The sequence below is a fragment of the Falco biarmicus genome, chromosome 7, assembly GCF_023638135.1.
Source record: "Falco biarmicus isolate bFalBia1 chromosome 7, bFalBia1.pri, whole genome shotgun sequence".
Taxonomy (NCBI): Eukaryota; Metazoa; Chordata; class Aves; order Falconiformes; family Falconidae; genus Falco; species Falco biarmicus.
Window position 1 is genome coordinate 67,837,278 of NC_079294.1, and position 21,754 is coordinate 67,859,031.

Sequence of the window (21,754 nt, forward strand, 5' to 3'; positions counted from 1 at the left end):
CAGAAACCAATTCCATTCTGTAATTGCTACAGAAAGATCCTTGTACGAGCCTTATTGAGCTTGGTTTTATACATTTGCATCTCTTTGCATGATGTAGTTGTCACTGAGTCTGCAAATCACACCAAAATAAAGCTACAATTTGAGCTTGGCTTAAATAAACAGCATATTAAAGCTTTAAAGTCCACATGTTATGGATATGAAATCCTGTTTCAGGTAAAGCAATAATTGAGCCTGGATCCCAACTGGAGTTTAATAACTTTCAACAGATCTTTAGAATCTGCATCTAAACCCAACAAATGGAATGACACATAAAATACACGGGCTTTGGTGGAAACAGAAACGTTGTACCCCGTTCTGTCACCTCATCTGGCACTTAGATACAACAGTCACTGTGATAAAAACCCATGGCATATACAAATTCTCATAAAAGAGACCTGGACTGATGTCCTTCAGGGGCAGGCCTTGAACCTAAATAGTAGCTCACTAACAGTTCAGAACAGCTTGGGGTCTGGCACCTTTGCACCTCTTTGGTGGACCATGGTGGTTTCCCAGTCAATCCTATCTCAAAAACCTGAGAATAAAAAATTAACTAATGATTCCAACAGATCAGTCCCTGACAACAGGTTGAATTTTGTTTGAGCCTGTACTCACAAACCAGGAATCTTTCCTTCGAACTTTATTTCTTTTTTGGAAATAGTTCAAAGCATTTTGAGAACATGGAAGCCAATATCAAACCTGAAAACACCACAGACTCACTTCAGAATACTCTATTTTTCTCCTGAGATTTCTACTGTTCCTTTCCATAGCTTGTCAAACAACCTCCCTTCAGATTTAGCAAAGTATCTGCAGTTCTCATTCATCACAAGTCTCAGAACTGAAGCACTCCAGCTGCTCTAGGGCTATACCCTTAAATGTGATCTTGCTGTGATGTTATACTTGCCTGTTGTTATGACCTTGGCTATTTTTGACACAAAGATAAAGATAAAATAGGTTCTTGCTCTTAATGGCAGTTTGTACAAAACATCCTTTCCAAAGAAAACTGTTATCCATACATGTACATTAATGATCAGCCTATGCCAGACAGCAATATTATAATCTCTCTCCCTGAGGTGACATAGCACTGAAGAAAGATGATTTGGCATTATTATGCCGACATCTCTTTAATTACACTTTGGGCAAATATCATATTTTCTTCTGAAACTAACAGCAAAGCAAACATTTTGAAAACCATTTTATTTTTTCATTATAACCTCTGTGTTTGTTTACTTTGAAATTTCTCAAACTGGCACACACAATTTTGGAAAGTTCTTGCTTTTACTTCAGGGCTCTTGCTTTAAACTTTCTTTTTCCTACCCATTGACCGCTGTTTTGTGAATCCCCTATTAACCAGAAAGATTTCTGTGATCTTCCCCACAATGAAAAATGCTTATGAGAGTCAAAATGATCTTCAATAACATTGCCTGATGAGTTTTAGCATTTTGAAAGAAAAATCACCTTATTCCTTACAGGCCTGGTAAATTCAATGAGAGGCTTGTTTAGATTTCAACGAGGTCTTTTTAGCTGTTTCTTCAAAACTGACTCAGCAACATCCTTAAACACCTGCTTAATTTAAAGCAGATGAAAAGTCCTACTCATGTGTCAAGTTAAGGATATGCTTAAGTGCTTTGCTGGATTGGGGCCTAACAGCTCGCAAATACAGATGGCTATTATCAAGACCCACAAGAGGCCAGGTAACCACCAATAGTCAATTATATTCCTACCAGAACTTCAAGCCATATCATACTGTTTGAAGTTAATTGCTTTGAAATAATTGGACAGGTGAGCAGGTGAGTTCACACAGAGCATTTGCAATTTTCCTTTGTATTTAAAAAAACAACAGTGCAGATTGCATGGACAAAATGGGCACGATTTAATAAAACAAGTTAAAAGGAAAGGGAAAAACTATGGGATTTTTTTTAAAGACTTCCTTTTAATTTTTAGCATCATTAAAACCTTGAAAACATTTTATTCAAGAGCTTCTTTAGTTAATACCTCATTACTTCTCTTTTTATTGTTATGGTAATCTAGCCTTAATATATTGCAGCTTTATAGCATGAAATCAAGGCTAGGCCTGTGGGCATTGACAGATGTACAACAGCATGCAGTAAAACACAGGTATAGAGCCACGCAGAGCTGAATATGGCACAGGGTTTTTTTATAATTGTTTAGCAATTCATCTGAAGTTATTTTAACCTTGACATAAGATGAACTCTAACATGTACCATGATCAGTCACTGGAAAACTGCACTGAATAGCAAGTTTTGTGATTGTTGTCTTACAGGCTGAGTTTTAAGAAAGCATGAAGCAAAGTCTGAGAAAGATTATTAAATTGCTTGGATGACTACAGGCTGTAGCTGTAACTATTCAAATCATTTAGCCGAGTATATTCTAGCCAAGGGAAAACGGTAACACTGGGAAACTGCATTTAACACCAAAACCTTGACTCCCCATTGGAAATCCATGCCCAGTGTCAGAGTTCATACCCTCTCCTGGCATAGGCAGTCTTTGCAGTGCACCAAAAAAGAAACACATTTATCTGACTTCTGGTTTTGAAGTGACACTTGGACCTTGTGCTGGAGCTCTGCTTATGGTTGAATTTCACCCATCAAACCAAATGAAAGATATGTGTAACTTTTAGAAAGTTATAATGGTCTTGTCTACAGGGTGTTCAAATACCATCTCAAAGAAAGTGAGTGTCCCTCGATCTTTTCCAAGTAAATGACAACAGACGACTGCCAGTGTCAGGTAGGCTTCACTTCTCAACATTGTTTTTAGGAAACAATTACAGCTCCTGGGAAGTGTTTTGGCTAACAATCCCCTTCCCAGTAAGTTTCACATAGCCAACATTAAAAGCAATATGCCTGCAACTTAATAAAATCTCTGATACTGAGTACCATACAGGGAAGTTCTGTGGCACGCACACAGCCAACAGCTTCAGCTTAGTCAGAGCACAGCCGTACAGGGCCAGCCATTCAGAAACATCCAACAAGTGGTATTTGGCATTGCAAACATGAAACTTTCATAGCAGCTACCCAGTATTAACAAATGAATAGGAAGAAGTAGGCACAGGTAATACATTATTCCAACACAAGTGAAAAACGTTTTCCTTGCTATTACTGGGTAACAGCAAGGCACGACTCAATACGTGGATCATCAATGTATCCAAAAAACACAGTTAACTTCAGTTAGGCAAAGGCTCTCAGCTTCTTTCTGCTCTCTTGGAAATACTCAAGAGTAACAATGTACTGCATTCAGCTGATATCTGTTCTATACCTTTTAATTTAAACAAAGTTTCCCAGCAATAGAGAGGCCAGTCATCCAAATTTCTAGTGCCAGACATAAAGGTGAGCAGCTCTCTCGGCTGTAGTAAAAGCAAACTTCTATAAGGCCATTCACACTTACGGGCATTACATTGGACGGTGCTTGTCAGATCAGGCCTTAGGACAAGAATGCATGTTGCTGAACGTTTAACAGATGGAATGAAAGACAATGGGCAGTATAGTCCAGCGAGCACACTAATTATATTAATAAAATGAAAGCTTAAATTTTGAAGCTAATCCTGGGCTATCATTTATAAAAGTTAACAGGGCATATTTAATTTAGGAATTGGCTAACGCTTCTCTTTCCACTGCTGAAACCTCATAAATGAAATATACTGGATTGCTGCCCGGTGCGGAAATAAAAGTTATGAATAATGTTTCTATCTCAATCATTGTCAGTGCTTTAATATTCCTAATTACTTTAAAAAGCTAAATATTCAATATAGGAAAAACCTTCTTTTTCTTTTTATCTTCACTTGCAAGATTAGTGCAATTTAATAAGAGTCACTGGGTAGTTTTAGTCCATGAGACCATTCTGTACTTTGACATCTTATCCTTTCCTCTTCATTTTTACAAAGAATGGAGTGCTTGTTACTCTGTGTATGCATGTGTTTATAAATGTATACATCTATATGTGTATGCACATGTTGTCACAGTATTTTTAACTTCTCTAAGTGCATATGCACTGCATAAATACTCACTGGCCGTTAGGTTAAATATATCTATTGTTAAAAATAACCAAAGGTTAAAATGAGTTTCTGAGATTCTATACAATATTTTACAACTGAAGGCACTACTTCTTGTTTTTAAAATATTGTTATGGATAAGTATTCAGTATGTTACGCTGCACAGTTTTCCTCTTGTCTACATATCAGGTCAGGTAATCCCAAAAGTTTTCTCCAAACCCCAAAGTATGGCCTTTCTTTCTGTCCTTCCTCCCTGCTCTCTCCCTATTGCCTTTTCTTCTGTAACTGAGGAGACATCAGCAAAGCCGCAGACTAAACACCGGTACCTTGACTGGAGAAGGGTCTGTCATTTAACCGCTATTCTCTTCTCTCTTTATAGATTGCTTTTCTGTTATCTTTTTGCCTGGTAATGATGCCTCTTTTTTAAGATCCCAATCAGTTTGGGAGAAAGGGAGGAAGTAAAAGCAAAATGAAACATTCATTCAGTAAATGACTCACAGCATCTTTCTTGATGCAGCTTTATTTACTTGCCTGATGCACAAATAGACTTCATTTAACAAGCTTATTTCTGTTATGTCAATAACGTATTCGGCCTGTGTTACATAACATCTCTGATGTTTGCACCGGAAAGAATGCTAGCTGTTTCATTCCAGCATGAACTAATCACATAGACTTAAACTTAACGTTACCAATTAAGAGAGTTAAACATACACAGCTTTGCCAGCTGAGAGAATTGAAAGCCTCAAGTGTGAATTAATTTCTTAGCAAAAGGTGCAGAACTCCCACCTCTACCATTTCCCTAACTTCTGCAGTATGGATAATTTAAGGTGTCGATTTCAAGTCAGAAGGTAGAATTTGGGCTGCATGAAAAGTCAATGGCAAAACTCCCACTGGTTTCAACAGGACAAGGATTCTGTCTAAAGAGAGTGCTTTCCAAAAGACTGCAAGTATTCCACAAAGTATTTAATGAAGACTGTTGTATTAATGATTTAAGAGGAAAAGAATTCATAATAGAGGCATGTTATCCATACCGGTATCCTAATAGCAGGACCGAAAGCATTAAGGGCATCCTCTACTGCATTTAACATTTCTTTGTGAAAACAAGCAAAAAAGGTGAAAGTCATTGTCATAGGAAAGGGTATCATCACACATTAATTGTTGCAAAATAACCAATGGACAACATTCATTTTTGCACTTAAGGCATTCAAATTCTAAGGCCACTGCTTTATTTAAGGCCTTTTTTTTTTTTTTAAATAGTAGCGCACATATTTTTTTATCATATTTTTGTAATCTTTACTCACCACTAGAGCAATCAGTACCTCCCCATCCTGGTTCACAATGACAAGTGTCAGGAGAGACACATCTTCCATGCACACACTCCTCTGTGCAGAGTGCTGTTAAGAAGAAACAATACACAGCATTGTAAACACGTTAAGTGGTTGGTAAACACACTAAACTATGCCTTAGAGAGCAATATTTTGTTTAAAAATATTAAACAAAGCAAACACACAAAAATATAATTACTTGCAAGATTTAATTAATACTAAGTGACCAAAAAAAGAAATATAGGTCTCGTGACAGCGATAAACTAATTTGTCACTTCAGCTCTTTGTAATGAAAAACTCTTAACACCAGAAATCACTTTGGTTAGCAGTTTTGCTTCATAATAAAATTTTTACCAAATTAACATTATTATTGTATTACAAAATATCAGCTTCTTATATTGCACTCAAGTTGCTACTGTTCATAAGATAAAACGGATCTCAGTTTTGAAAGTATATTAAGATCCAAAGTAGATTTGTAAAAAATAGCTCAAGGAAAAGAAATAATTCTACTACATGATGCAGTAGCTCTAAGTGCAGCCTTGTCTTTTCAAGGTCATCAAGTTCCCCTTAACTACAGTGTTCTATATCTTACTTGTCCACTTGGATTACTGAAAATTCAATATCCTCAAGGTTCAAACTATGAAAAACTGGTTGGTTTTACTGTCTCACTTGCCAGTTGTCTAGAGATACACATGGGAGAACCTCCTTTTCTTCTCCCTGAGTAGGAACAGCTCATGGTTTTAAGACTTTTCTTCTGTGCTGTTTCAGTGTCTGATTTAGTTTCCAATGTATGCCAGTATGCCCAACACATACAAAAAACCCCAACTTGAACAATACTGAATAACTACTTCAAAGGCTGAACTTTCCTGCTTACTACCTTATTTCCATTTTACCACTTAGGATATTGCCAAAACCTCAGCGTGCCAGTGATTCAAATTGGGTGGGTAAGTTGCAACATATAATTTCCATCTAGACTAACATGTATGAGTTACTAATGAATATGATGCAGTGGCAATGAGATCACTATTAATATATATAAAATATGGATATAATATATATGATTTATATAATACATAACTTATGTTAGTATATTAGTATATCCTGTGGGTTTAGATCAGATGGGAAATGTGGCTATTGGGCTTACTTAACCAAGAACTGGCTGAAGCCGGACTACAAAAGACTTATTCCAAGACAAAGATTAATTCATTCCTGTCTAAAACAAGGCCAGCAAAGCTGATTTGGGAAGTAGTTTTCTGTTGCTGAAAACCAGGCTGAACTACCCAATTCATTTTAAATCAGCCAGGAAACCTTCTTCAAAGTTGCACTGGACCTGCATATGAAACATCCTTTCAGTTCTCTGGTCCCTCATGGGCCAAAAATTTTCCACCAATGTCTTGCGCATTTGAAGGACTCCTGCTATATTTGACATTCTGTTTGGACTATCACATCTTGAATCTTTACTCGGGCTGGCATAAAAGTTCATGGAAACATTTTGCTGTTTATTCTCTGTTTGAGTTATTGCAGACTAAACCCACTAAGCTATTCATAATATATTTAAATCCAACTCCAAATTATGAGTGAACTTTAAATAATCCTATGGGACAAATCTTCCTGTCTTCATCCATGAAATCACAAGTGACCAGTGAGTAGAATGTTGCCTTGTTATAACGACTGCAAGATTGTTCTAGATTAGTCATTTCCTTTCTAGGTTCACTGCATGTCAAAAATGTAATTTATTCTTATTTCATATCTTGTGTTTAGACAGTACTGCAGTGGGCATAAAATATTAATAGCTAATTCTCTAGTCACTAATTGTTCTAATCTTTTGTGCATTTATTTTACTTGAGATAGGGTTTCTGAAGACAGTGAGGCACCCTAGTCTACAGCTGTCAGATAAAATTCAAAACAGGATATTAGATAAACAGGATTTTTCAGTAAAGAAATACACACCTTGATGCAATCATTTAAAAATGGCTGGTTATCTAGAACAAGAAGTCCACCTACAGAACTGCCACAAACTTGTAAGTTGTTATTACAACTACAGGATAGTAAAAGATATGCAATATGCTGGGATAGGGATATTTTAAAAATGGTGTCCTGTATAGCTTTATCTAAGAATACAATTCTTATTGATGTGACTCTTACATACTAGTTTTATAAGAGTTATGGAAATTGAAACTGAGATTCTTCTCTTGCCTGTATGGACATTTACAATAAAAAATCATCCTTACATGTAAATTGTGCAACTTTTTGATCCTTTTAACTAGGGCAAGTTCTCAGCTCAAGGAATAATTTGTAAGCAACAAGGTTGATGGTGGACTGTTTCTTCACTCCTCCAAATAGCAAAACTCCTGCTCATTCCTGGTCTAAATGTAGTTGATATATTGCCAGACAAACATATCACACCTTAACGATGTTAACATAAATATGAAATAATAATAACTAACTATGAAATAATAAAAAGCAGCTATGTACTCATTATTATATAGTCATTTAAAGCTCTGAAATTACACAGGACTAATCCCATATGTGGGGGTCACAGAAGTGCCCCTTTTTTAAAAGGGGAAGCTTGAGTATAAGCCATTTTATTCAAGGAGGCAAATAATCAGATTCCTGCACTGCCTGATTCGAATCAGGCCTATAAAGGTCTGTACAAGGGTCATACCAGGGTACAACCCTAAAGTTTTACCATAGCAAATAAAATTCTGAATTTCCCCTATAAAAGGGAAGTCTTGCCTTGCTCTAATCTTTAGAATTTAAATTAATTTTTCATTCTATTAACATTCAACATAATAGGACACAATGGTCCCCAAGGCATTCTTCATAATATACTTTGTACAGTGGTTTGCAAATGATCTTACTATTTAATGGAACTATAAAAATTACTTGCACATAAAGGTCAAGAAAAATAAAGATAAGTGTATACTTTCTGACACTGTCCTGTTCAACACTCAGCTAAAGGTCCCTGGAGTAAAGAAAACTTGTACTAATGCAAGGAATATAATTCCTCCTAGTATAATAGCCCAAGCAGTTCAACCTTTGGAATTCCAGACTTTTTATGTCTGCATTTTCCCTTGACCAATTCTCTTGAACAATCCAGCACCTCATTGATCACTTTATTATTAGCATTCTTGGCACGAGTTTAAGATCAGTTTGTAGTTTGATTCAGCCTGGTAATAAAATGACCTACATCAAAGCCCTGCCAAAATGCCATCTTTGTAGCAGTGTGTTTAGCATGAGTTATTTGGCCATATTCAAGGTTACACAGCGACTGCTCCTTATCATGGAATAAAGTAAACAAAAGGGTTCTGTAACAATTCATTTGATGCTTATCACTTACTTTATAATTACAAACAGTGCTTTTTTTTTAACATATAAGGTCAATCTTCAGGGAAACAGACCTAAAGATTAAACTCTTCACACCTGAAATGACTGCATAGATTTCTCTAACACTAGCACTTATTTTTTAATTGTTGTCCCAAATTTGAATTTAGGTATGTTAAATGTGTTGTCTGTGTCTCCTACCTACAGTGTATGAAATAGCCAGGATATTGTTATTGAGGAGTACACTGCTAAGTGGAGCAGGCTCTTCTGCCTGGAGAATACTTTCACTGCAGAGCTACTTCAACTGAGTGGCACCACAGTTAGTACATCCCAGACAAAAACAGCCACAGTCCAGAGATGGAGAGCTACTGTCTTCCTTGGTGCTGCATTCCTCTGTATGGACCCAAACTATGACTTCGCAGGGTTTAACCCTGCTGTACTGCACTGTTTATACACACCGTTACCCTGCTCATCACCACATTAACAACCCATTGACTTTCTTGTACTCCATTAAGCAATGTAACTAACACCTGCCACAATTACGTTCTCAGCCTCTTTCCTAGAGGTGAAAGTGCATTTAGAGAAGAGTTTCATTCTAGAGGAGTAAATATAGAGTGATTTAACTTGCGTAAGTTTTGTTAGCTTGTCCAAAAATATCACTCATGTATTTATTTCACAAAAAGCAGAGCCAAAAATCCCCAATGTCTTGTGCTTGTGATGGAATGTGGTAACATTTGCAGTCGTCCTTTGAACCTGGAACGCTTCACAGCCACTGACCCAGCAAGTTCCATCTCCCTCACACTTCAGCTGGTGGAACTTTGTTGTGCCAGACAAGCAAATACCTTCAAAACAAAGACCAGTGTAATTACAAAGTCTAAAGGAACCCAGCAAAGAACACAGAAAACAGACTTCATGAACTGCACTCATTCATAGCAGCCTGTGCTGCTGAAGAGATGTGCTCGAGTGTTCCAGCATGAGTTTCCTGCGCTCTGCAGGCTTTTTGCCCAGGGCTTGTAGTGCAGCCAGAAGGTGATAGAAAGCATAAATAAATGTAGATACATTATAATAATGGAAAACATTACTAAATGAAGATACAGATGCTACTATATGACAACACAGACACAATGAGAAACACAGGAACTCTCCTGCAACTACACAGAATGAACTGTCTATTGTGACTGCTCACGTGTCAGAAGGACACCGCCCCATGACAGCAAATTCTTCAACATACTTTTCTTCTTCCCCTCTGTCCTACCTTAGGCAGTCTCTGCCAGTTTTAATTCGCTATATGGATCTTACCCAAACTCTGACCAATTTCAGTTACTTGCTGTGAACCAAGGTAGACCTGCACTTTTTCTATTATGTTGCTGGTATTTTAACTTCAGGTCATCTAATCAGTTTGCCCCATGCTTGATAGCTGTTAGACTATACAAAGTAGAAATTTAATGGAAAAGCTTATGTTTTCCTTCACTATTTAATATGTGTCCCTGAAACAATTTGGGCCATTTTAGCACATTCTCCCAGTCCTTCATTCCAGCTTTAGGGGAAAAAATATTTTTGTCAGGTCAAACAGCAGTTATCTCATGGGCAGTGGTTTCACATAATGCAGAGAGGTCAAAGAAGATGAGAAAAGATGAAAAAGATGCTTATCCCTTATCCATTAGGAATATACATATTCACTCAGGGCTACTCTGGTGTTTCCATCTTAATGTACTGGCCTGAATCTGGTTTGTGCTGAGTCTACAATAATAGCTTCATTAGATAAGCCTGTAGTCAGCTTTTGGCTAGATTCTTAGAATGTGCTCATAAAAGGGAGGTTTGATAGCAGGAGAAAGATGACTACAGCTAATGGCATCTACGTAGGTTTTCCTCATTCTTAGATTATTGGTTATTTGTGGAACGGAAGATTCCCTCTCTAAATTACTGACTATCTGGCAGGAATCATGCTGATTAGATGGTTTCCTGGATAATTGTTTCAATGAAGTGGGATAATAGTTCTTTGCATTTCTTAATGTCTGTTTCTGTGGTCATCACTCAGGAGAGATCCATTAATTTATCACCTCGGATAGCACTTTAATGTAGGGTTTAGCAACTTCAATAGATGAAGATATGAAGAGATCTCAAAGTCCAGTCAGGCTTTGAGGAAATTATTGTTTCAATGTATGGCAACCCTTATTTTTCATCTCCCTCTTGGTAGCTGATGAAAGTACTAATCAAAAACTAGAAAACCCAAGGAGACCAATGTGAGCAAAGGAAAGATGACACTGATGCAGATCATATAAAAGCAATGGGTCGCAAGATCAACTCCTTTTCCTGTAGGTGCAATTCCATCACATTTTTTGGCAGATTTGGAATTAGAGACTACGCATCTATGCAATCAGAACAGAATCAATGGTCTGTCTTGTCGTCTGGGACATGGGGAATCTCTGACCATTGCCTTAGCAAGATATTGATCTGTTCAAAATAGCAGCTAGGTTGTGTTATCCTCAGTCTTGATACCATGCCAAAGCTTAGGGAGTAGGCTATGCCAGAGATGACTTGTGAATGTCTGAAGTAAAAGAATTGAGGAGAAACATTTTTGAGGATTTTGTCTTCTCCCAGGAGCAGAATCTGACATATGTCAGTGTCATCACTGATAAAATCTCAGTAAATCCCTATATCAGTCTGCTAGGAGGTGAAGATTTGCTAATAAGCATAAAATCTACAATAGTTTCAGCTTAGATTTCTATTACCAGATAAATGGCAATCTGGGGCTCGATGACTAATGAGAAAGTGAAAACACAAGGCCTCCCACATTCTTGTCATAGCTAAGTGTCCCAGGCAGATGACACAGGCTGGTTTACAGGTCCTAGAATAATTCCAGCCAGACTTCAGGTTTTTAGACATTCAGGTCCCTCACAGGAGAAATGTTCACAGTTTACTGATCACTGGAGGATCTGGCACTGATAAGAATCTAGTTTAGTTCACGTTGCAATCTATTGCCTGCTGTAGGCCTTTACTGTAGGCAGCAGTTAGGGAAGTAAACTGTGCCAGGGGAAGGTCAAGGTGGAGAAGATACCACCACTTTTTCTACGCACCCTGAGAAAACCAAGACTGGTAGAACACTTTTTGGAATTGCAGTCTTGTAGTTCTGAGGAACAGCTGAGCTGGAGCAGCACACCCCTGAGAGGAATGCCATCACACCAGTGACCATAGAATAGTTCCAGTGGCAATAATTGAGGGGAAGGTTAGAGCCCTGCAAAAGGAGAGGTTGATGGGAATCACACATTTAATAGTGTCATTTTGATGCCCCATTGGCTTCATCTGCCCTGGCAGAGGGAGGGAATGGGAGACAGTACTTACCATTTAATAATGTTTGAATGAGAGCTGAAAAGCAGCCTCCTTGTAGCAGCAAATGTCAGAAGAGCAGAACTGGGGTCAGTAAGCTGAAATGCTTTGTATCTTTGGCTGTGCGAATAACAGAAGAGCTCTGCAGCACTTCCGAGCACAAAAAGGGAACGGTGGAAAGGCATTGCAGGACTCATCACTGAAATGCATTTGCCCTGCAAAGTGGACAGGTTACAAGGTAGGGTAAAAGCAGCACTAATCCTTTAGTCTGTAGCTAGTCACAGCCGAGCTCTGCAAGAGGAATATGTGCAAAGGCACAAAGGAGTTAAGTTTAAAAACTAGGCAAATTCTGCAATGAAGACAAAGCATTTGTCTAATCCTTGATGTCAACAGATTCATTACTAATGTCACATACAAAGGGAAGACCTCAGACCAAGGTCAGAGATGACAATCACACAGGGATGTCTCCTGCTCACCCCCAGTGCTCCACAGAGGTCATGAGATACAAGCACCTGAGGTTGCTCTGTGGGGTGAAGAGTGAAATTCCATCGTCAGGTGAAGTCCTGACCACTCTAAGGTAAGTCCCAAATCACATATCATTTCTAAGGCTCGGTCTTTCTCACTGCCATCACAGAAAGTTAATCTGAGCCCACAGACATCTATTTGGAGATCAGCTACATATTGATAATTGTTGATCGTTAAAGGTCTGCAACTGATTTTATGCATTTTTCTGCTATTGCTTCAACTAGAAATAATCATTGCATTCTACCATGTTGAGAGGAAAGACTTCTGCTGAGATCAATTCTGCTGATCGATGTTCTAATACAATATCATTCTGTGGGATAATTTCAGCATTTAACTTATTCTGGTAAACGATTTCCATTGTGGGGTTCAAAACAATCATTATCACTAGTTCAAACTGCTAATGAGGTTAAGAGAGATCCTGAATCAGCAGAGCAGAATCTATGATCCAGGAAAGCTTTTCCCCTTCTGTGCCCTCTCTCTACTCCTTCCATTTTGGCAAATTGACCAACTCTTTCCAGCAATTTGTAGAAAATACATTTTCACTAGTTAATTTTCTACTAGAATTTGATTCATCCAACCAGCAAACTTAATGATAATTTGTCTGCAAATGTGCTTTATATTGCACCTTTACAAAAAGCATTACTATCTTTTCCTAAGTAATGTAGAAATATTAACATCTACTCTTTTGCATTGTCTTTCATTCTCTCTGACATAGCAGACCTCACTCCACTAGAATTAAATGCAGTCAAATAGTATTTGCCAGCAGGATGCTCCAGGTATTTTGAGGACAGAAGAGGAAAGAAGCAATTCTCCTGTGCCAAAACCAGTGGAAGTATTTCCCAATCATACCGTTCTTAACCTTAGGGCATATTTTTTTTTGTTGCCTGGGGGAATAAAAATCTTGACACGCTGGGGAATAGAGGAGAAGCTCATACCTAACTAAGATCCCTGGTCCTTTCAGCTTTCCTGCCAACATATGGAGAATCAGCCAAACATACCAGAAGAAGAGCAAGCATAACCTGATCTACCAAAATACCTGTGACGGCAGGTAGTACCAAACTGCACTCAACAGACTGCTGAAGGAATGACTGTTCTCCACTCATAGGTATGGGTATCTTCTTCTGAGTCTGGGCCCTCCTAGGAGTTGTGTTGGAATAGAATGTGAGCTGCCAGTTGCAAAGTACAAAGTTAGAAAAATTAGCTAGAAGTGGTAACTCAAAAATAAACAAACATTTCCATCATAAAAAGACTGGAGGAATGTAAGAGTGTCCTACAGCTGAGGAAGATGATAACTAAATTACAGATGAACAGGTAAGTACTTATATCACACATGGCAGAACTGTATGAAACTCACCAGTTATGGGATGGCATTTCTAGCTGAGTGAGCCTCACTATAGAAATTTTTCTAGCACATTACTATGCCTTGCTTCATATCACAGCTACCTCTGCTTTCCTGCTATGACTGTATCACTTAGACCAAGAATTTATGGGTTCCAATACTGGCTGAATAGCTGTTTGATTTAAGCAGTGATAGAGGAAGCATATGGGATAATGTCAAAGAAAATGAGCTATTATCAGAAAAAACATTTATAACACGGGCAAGATTCTCAGAGATGCTACAGCAGGCTGTCAGAGAGACATGAACAGGACTTTGGCCTAAACAGTCTAGTAAAATAACCAAGTCATCTTGCCTTTTTCTCTGAAAATCACCTCAAAGTTACAGCACTTGCGTATTTTGCTATTGGTTACCTACTCAGGGTATTAAGTGAATGTCTTTGTGTTCAAATTCCATCATATTACTGTTCCTGTGAAATGTTTATTTTTGGATCTGGTAGCATTGCTACATGTCTGCAATTGTCTGATTACTGACTTGCCCTGAATTGTGGGTCTTATGCCAAGAAACTTCTATTTTCTGTCAGTAAATGACACAGCTCCACTGCTGATTGATTTTCATAGGCAGAAGGTATGTGCTGTGTGTAAGACTGAGGACGGGTGCATCAAAAAGTTGTTCCTAAAAGATCAAAAGTAGATAGATGAAGACATCTGGACTGAATGATACTTCTGGCTATCTTTGCTGAGCAATGCAACAACTAATAAAACTAAATGACACCGATTCTCCTAGATAAATGTCAGTCCAGTAGCACGTTGAATAAACTATTGATCTTCAAACAAAATCTTTCTTAATTCTTATTCCAAATTTCATCCAGACAATCCAACAAAAACCCTTATTTTGTTTCTCTACCAAAACAGGATGAATATGGACAAATTTCTAAAGGCAAACCCATCATTGAAGCCAGGCTATTAGGTAGCACAGGCCCTAGAAGGCCAACACATTTCAGATTTCATTTAAGATCAAGCCACACACTGCAAATGAAGGTCACCCTAATGGAATCAAGGATAGAAGTATAGTCTGTTTGAAGATCATGTTAATGTATAAGCCACACTAACATTACCGGGGATGGAACATTTAAATGCAGACACTTTTCTCACATTTCAAAAGGAACAGAAGCAATGTGTTTCAGAGCAACTTACTGAAAAGAGCTGCAAAAAAGACCCCAGGAAACACATTAATGTATAATTTTGGGGGCTGATTCTCGTCTCAAGCCAGGAGTTCAATCTTTCTGTAACCAACTCTAGATTGCAGGGGGTCTGCTGATTTCGGATCAAGCCCAATTTCTCAGGAATGTCTAAGTGTCTAGAGAAACTTTCTACTAATAAGATGTGGTAAAATGTACTTTCCAACTCCTGTGACTTACACTGTTGCATGAAAACAGAAGATGGGAGCTGGAAATAAAAACTTTTACCTGCATTATCAGAATCCATTGAAGATGTCAGATGTCTACCCTTTACTATCAGGTAGATGTTACATGGCATTTGCATAAAGAAAACCATCACACAGTATTTGGTGAAGAAAAAAAAAAAAGATCATTTTGGCTGCTTTTAAAAGGAATTCTATTTAAACTGTAAATTTTCCTGAAACGTGACACCTGTGAATGCAGGTGTAGTGATATCAGCTCCTAAGATATGTACCAGTGACTTGCTTCAGCAGAGCTTGTATATGCACTACACTGCTGTAACTGAAAGCCTCCTTTTGTTGCTTGCTATACCGAATACCAGGTTTAATTTCTTTGTAAGTGTGCTTGTAACATTTTATACAGTTTCTTGTTTTTAATCCAAAAAGTCTCTTTATTTGACTCAATTTGTATACTTTAGTTGTAAGCTTTTTCAAGTAAGGCTATCTTAGTTGTTTCGCACATGGATTTCTGGGCATTACAGTAATAAAAGTAAACGATAGTATGCAGAAAGGAAAAGTCTTGATAAAAAGAAGGAAAGCTTTGGGATTAAATAGACTGAAAATACCTCTTGACTTACTGCATCAGAGAAAGTGAGGTTTGTGAAAATGAATACCTACTTTTATAGAAATACTGAGCTTAAGATAAATTATTAAAAAACGTTTTGTGATCAAATTGACCACGGACTGAAGTTTCATGAAAAATTTCCCTGGAGAGCCTTAAAAAACCTTTAGTAAAGTGAAAAGCATATGCACCAATACAAAAATATGAAGTGAAATACTATACTTCTGTTACAGAAAGAAAAAGAGAACGTCTGTGTGAACAGTCAAAGAATACCTGGTTCTAGAGGAAGTATCCATGGCTGGTTAGAAGAGCTCTGTCTCTGATTAGCCTTTTTGAGATCTGATTAATACTCTTACACTGTACTAGAGTATGAAGTGTTAACAGATGCTTTTCAAGCTATCAGCTGACATCATCATCTCTTTCACTGAGAACAATTAGGGAACCAAAAGTGAACACCAATTTGCCAACTGACTATTGCAAACCTATGTGCACTTTGGGCACGTTTAGTTCACTCTTACTATTGATTTTGCTCTATCACGCTCCCTTTTTTTGTCCCATGAAGAATTCTTGCAATTTTGCTTCACTATCACTCATGTCACTAAAGTCACTCACGCAAATGTCTCAGGAAGATGCTTTGCTATGTAGAGATACAGAAATTAGTACATCCATATGAAAGCACAACTCAATCTGCAGATCAGATGTTCCTTCAACAGCAACAGTTAATGTTTGTTTTTGTTGAGATGTTAATGCTACTTTAGAAATGGTGTATATCCACAGTTCTCAGCCAAGTTGATGGAAACTGTAGCATTCAACACCTTTTAAAGCCAGGCTCCCGGTGCAAAAGTACAGTTTCAATAGGCAGAAGGTACTTATTTTCTAAAGTTCCACAGTGATCTTCTGCATAACTTGGCATCTTAGTATTTTTAAACTTTGGGCTAAATGATTTAGGCTTCAGAGTTGCAAGTACATTTTTTTAAACATACATAATTGTTTTCTACAAATTTTGAAGACATGGTCATAGCAGAGTATGATCTGTTTGCATTAAACTACAGAGTAGCTGGGCTATTTTTATAAGCTATCACATATTCATCAGATATTGTTGCAGTTGCAAAAGCAATTGGAAATTAATGGAATAACATGTCTTTAACCTACCATGAGACATGGAATACATGACACACAAGACAAAGCTAATTGGGAACAAAGGGAACTACAACCTCTTTAAATTCCTACCCTGTAAAGCCACTCCCAGGTATTACCTAGCATTTGAAAAACCAACATCAATAAATATAACTAGTTTGGCATTCTATTTCCTGTGGCAGGCTTGTGTGGTATTCCTAGTGTGAATGTCATCAGTATTTTTAAGACAGACTGCTAAAAGGACATAATAATTACAGATACAGGTTCCAAAAGTTTGCATAAAAGGAATGTATGCTATGCACAGGAAGATGCTGGAAGTGGTATATTTAAGCCTAACCTGCAGCTTTCGGGCCAAATTCCATCTGCGAAGTGATTCCAGTCAGTCTCATTCCTGTGATAAAGGAGATGGTGAATAGCTGAACGGTAAGTAAACACACCCAGGTAGCCAAATGCCTCCTCCTGCCTGCACAGGTTGGCGTATTTAGGGCATCCACAGCTGTTGCTATAAATGGCTGGGAGAGCAGAGGGTGACAGGGGCAAGACTGACAAACCCACAGCCACCCAGAGAACTGCTGATGTCAGCTCATCCTTTCCAAGGTTCTGAAGTGAGTGAAAAGTATTTGAAAAGAATGGTTCACATCGGCTTTCAAAGTAGTCCCCTGTCACTACTGAAACGAAGAGGTGGAAAGACCAAAAAAAACCCATAAGGAAATTTAATGAGGATCATATTGATGAGTATGTTTTATTAACTACAGTTTGACTGTATGCACTGGCTCTGGCTGGGATGGAGTTGATTTTCGTCATAGCAGCTTGGATGATGCTGAGTTTTAGATCTGTGACCAGAACAACACTGATAATGCTAACATTGTGAACAGTATTTGCACAGCATCAAGGCTTTCTCTGTTTCTCATGCTATTGACCCTTCCCAGCGAATAGATTGGCAGTGTGCAGGAAGTTGGGAGAGGACACAACCAGGCAGATGACCCAACCTAACCAAAGGGATATTCCATGCACTGTAATGTCATGCTCAGCAATAAAAAGGGAGAGGAGGGCCTTTTAGGAGACTAGCCATCTTTTGCTCAGTAACTGGCTAGTATCAATCTACACATAGGAGGTGGCGAGTGATTGCCTTTGCATCACTTGTTTTGTTTCTTCTTCCACTTCTATTTTGCTTATTAAATTATTTTTATTTTTTTATCTCAAGCCACAAGTTTTCTTTCTTCTACTTTTCCTTTCCTCTTCCCCTGTCCCACGGGGGGAAGTGAGTGAGAGTGGCTCTATGGGTCAGTGAGCAAGCAGGTACTGAGGTTAACCCACCACACTGTGCTATGCTATTATTCTATTGTTTGTACTTCAGACATTTATGGTTTCAGTCTTATAAAATGACTAGAAGTAAGGAAGAGGGGCAACTGGTGCTTACAGCTGGCATAGGTTGCAGTAGTTCTTTTTTTCATCAACAAGGCATCTGCCTTAGAATGCTCCCCCACACCTGACTGATGGCTTCCCAGACATCTAGAGTTAATGTGTGACAAAGACTCTGGAGCTGGTCAGGGGAAGGTCACAGCCAGAGGAAACTACAATAGAAAAGAAATGGAAAAAGATACTATCTCAGATTTTGTATGTACATCAGAGGCTCTTTTTAAAGGCCATCTAGATTTAGGTAACTTCTTTTCCTCTCTCTCTCCCCCCCTCCTTTTCTACCAGGCTTTAAAACTTCTTCAGAGCCAAGGGAAATAAATCTATTAAATGGGAGAAGGATGTAAAGGAGCAGTCAAGAAAACAACTTCAATTTTAAACATGTGTTTCATTTCATACATCTGTCTTCTTTCTGACCCTATTGATTTCAATAAGTTAACCCAGCTCACCACACGTCTGGACTACTAATGAACTTCAAACTCTTTTGGAGGGAAAAATCTTCTGGAGTTCTGTGCCTTCATAATTCGATAAATGGCAAGTGTGTTGTGTCTATATCTCCACTCATATATGGGGTGGATGGGATCTGGTTTTTATAAGCCTACACAAGTGAATGGATACCAGCGACATAGGAAGTTTGAGCCATAAAAGCTACTGCAGATTAGCATCGGTGCCCTCCACACCATTGTAGATCAGTGCAAACCAGCATTAACAACACTGAAGTGTATCAAAGCAGGAGAAGGAGGAAGGGGATTCCAAAAGGGACTCCAGACATTAAAGATGTGGAAGTGAGGATGAAGTAACTGAAGATACCCATTCAAACATGGTGGATTTGGGTTGATTTACAGCAGCTGCAGACCAACATGTCCTTGCTAAAAGTAAGCAAACTAATGGACTACATTTTGCATGGCTGTTTCTCTGAATTCAACAATGAACTCACACCTATGGTTCTTGTGCCTTTTTTCTGATCCTGCTGAAGCTTCCAGGCATCCAGGCCATTGGCATGAATACTATGAGTAGCTCTGGATCCAGTACCGCCTTCTGTGTCTACACCACAGTTTTCTTTTATACTGATCTGAGATTGCCTAAAGCAGCCAGAAAAGCTTTTTCGCGACTACACTAGCAATAGGCTAAATCTTCTTCTAACTATAATGCCTGCATAATTTTTCCTCTGATATTTATTAAGCCCCTTGAGACATTATATAGCTTCAGCATACTCTCGTTTCCAACTTCATGCTATTTTCATTCGTTTGTATGAACATTTTGTTTCTCTTCCCTCTACTGCATCTCTTCCAGAAGTCCTTCCCTTATTTCGTTACTGCTCTACAAGAGCATCTTTGCAAATCTATCAGCATCCAGCAGCCGACTGTAAATATAAAATGACTGATGGGAGATGAGAACTGATTTTTTCACCTTCCCATCAAAAAGGTCTCTCTGTTATCTTTAGGCTAAATAGTAACCCAGCATCTTCATCTATGCCACAAAATGAACTGGCCTACTTACAAGGCTGGTCTCCCTCTTCCTGTCCACACACATCTGCCTCCCAAGATGCTCACAATGAATAAGCAAAGGCCTCTCCTGCTTACAGAGCTGTGGCCTGCTCCACTGTGTTCTGTAAAATGGCATATTACACATTGGTATACGGCTTCTAGGTTACACTCTGCAGTACAGTAGTAGAAGCCGAATGCAGATAACCAGATCTGTTGCATGCTCCTTCTGTTGCTTTCCTATCAGCCCACCTGCTCATTAAATAAAAAACAGGGATTCCTCCCAGTCACCACACATGGTAAGAATGTTGCTGCTACTATGGCTATGACTACTACTATTACAAGCAAAATTTCTTAATTCTTGTGGAAGTTTCCCCTCAGATGGGAACACAGGACCCAAATTATTTGCCCCTGTACTGTTCACTCGAAAAAGATGTATGAAGTCTTCTTGAATGCATATAAAAGGAGAAATTTCAAAGCGTCCCCTATTGTCATTTCAACTCTATAATTAATAACCCTATATGCAGAATGGCCTTCCACCCGTTTTCTCACACTCATACATCCCAAATCAGAAAAAGAATGTCTCCTGATAGAAAGTATCTATGTACTGCTATATCATTTCCCTTAATTTATGTTGCATTATTGATGTACAGAATGCTGTACTTGAATAATGTAACAGTAAGGCTCTTACAGAAAGCACTAGCACCAGCTTTAATGTGTGTCTATAAAGATAAGAAAAATATATTTCCTAAGTCCAGCAGTTTTCAAACAATATATTTTCAAGTTACAGGAATGCTCACCATGAGGAATTTAAAATTGAGGTGAGAAGCAGGGGGACAACATTTCTTCTAAAATGTTAATGAGCTACTGCCTTATAAAGTGAAAAGAATCAACAAATCTGACATATGAACAAACACTATGAATATTCAGGAAGTTTAAGCCGCTGATTCAACATTTTCTAAGTGTGTACAACTTTTACATTGATCACATAAGCTATTATTTTTCTTTTCATCATAAGTACACTCCACTCTGGTGTTGGTGCATTGCTGTAACATATGCATTGAATTGCAAGTATTGTAATTCATCCAGATGGCAGGAAGCTTTGGAATTGTTACTCCTATGGTACAGATGTTTAACAATCTAGCCATATGGCTCCAATACGGCAGCTTTTTCAAAGATTACAAAAGCTACACTAGACATACAGCCTTGTACATTTGAGTGCAATCCTAAGGTATATTTGAATGTTCATATTGCTACAATATAAAGGCATACGTCATGCTATGAAGTTGGCACATCTATTGGAATTACAGAATTTATGAAAGAAACATTATTTAAAATCCCGAAAAGAATCAGATCTCAAATTTGCATAATTTCATCGTCAGCTATTAAAAGAACGTTCCTAATTTGTTTTTTAAATTCATTAAAGGTGTCAGACATAGGCTACCTGTAAAGATGCATAAATAACTACATGCGAATATAATAATGTCCATAACCTCTGGCCTGAACGAACTACCACTCCAGGTGACAAATTGATATTCAACCAGTGAGACCAAGATTTTCTCTATAAAAAGATTTGTCAAAGTCACAGGGCCCTGATGATGGCTGTAGCAATTGTAGCATGGAAAGCTGAATGTTGAGAAACAATCTGAGATCAATAATATCTTGGCCAAGAAAGGAAAGAACCATGAAATGGTCAATCTATAACTCTACTGAATTTTGGCAGGTTAGAATGACAGATAAATGGCAGCAAATAAGATTGTTAAATCACTAATCCTGTCATTATTACATCGTGTCACATTGTATAGATTTATACAT

At 38.1% G+C, this 21,754-nt stretch overlaps 1 protein-coding gene across 3 annotated transcripts in view; it reads right to left on the reverse strand.

Annotated features, from left to right (window-relative positions):
- The window catches only part of MEGF11 (multiple EGF like domains 11), a 288,710-nt gene that overhangs the window by 184,225 nt on the left and 82,731 nt on the right, over positions 1-21,754 (reverse strand). For all 3 annotated transcript variants that reach the window (XM_056345811.1, XM_056345810.1, XM_056345809.1), the window contains exon 6: positions 5,347-5,439. In XM_056345811.1, the coding sequence (XP_056201786.1) occupies positions 5,347-5,439 (93 nt within the window). The remainder of the gene's footprint in view (positions 1-5,346; positions 5,440-21,754) is intronic.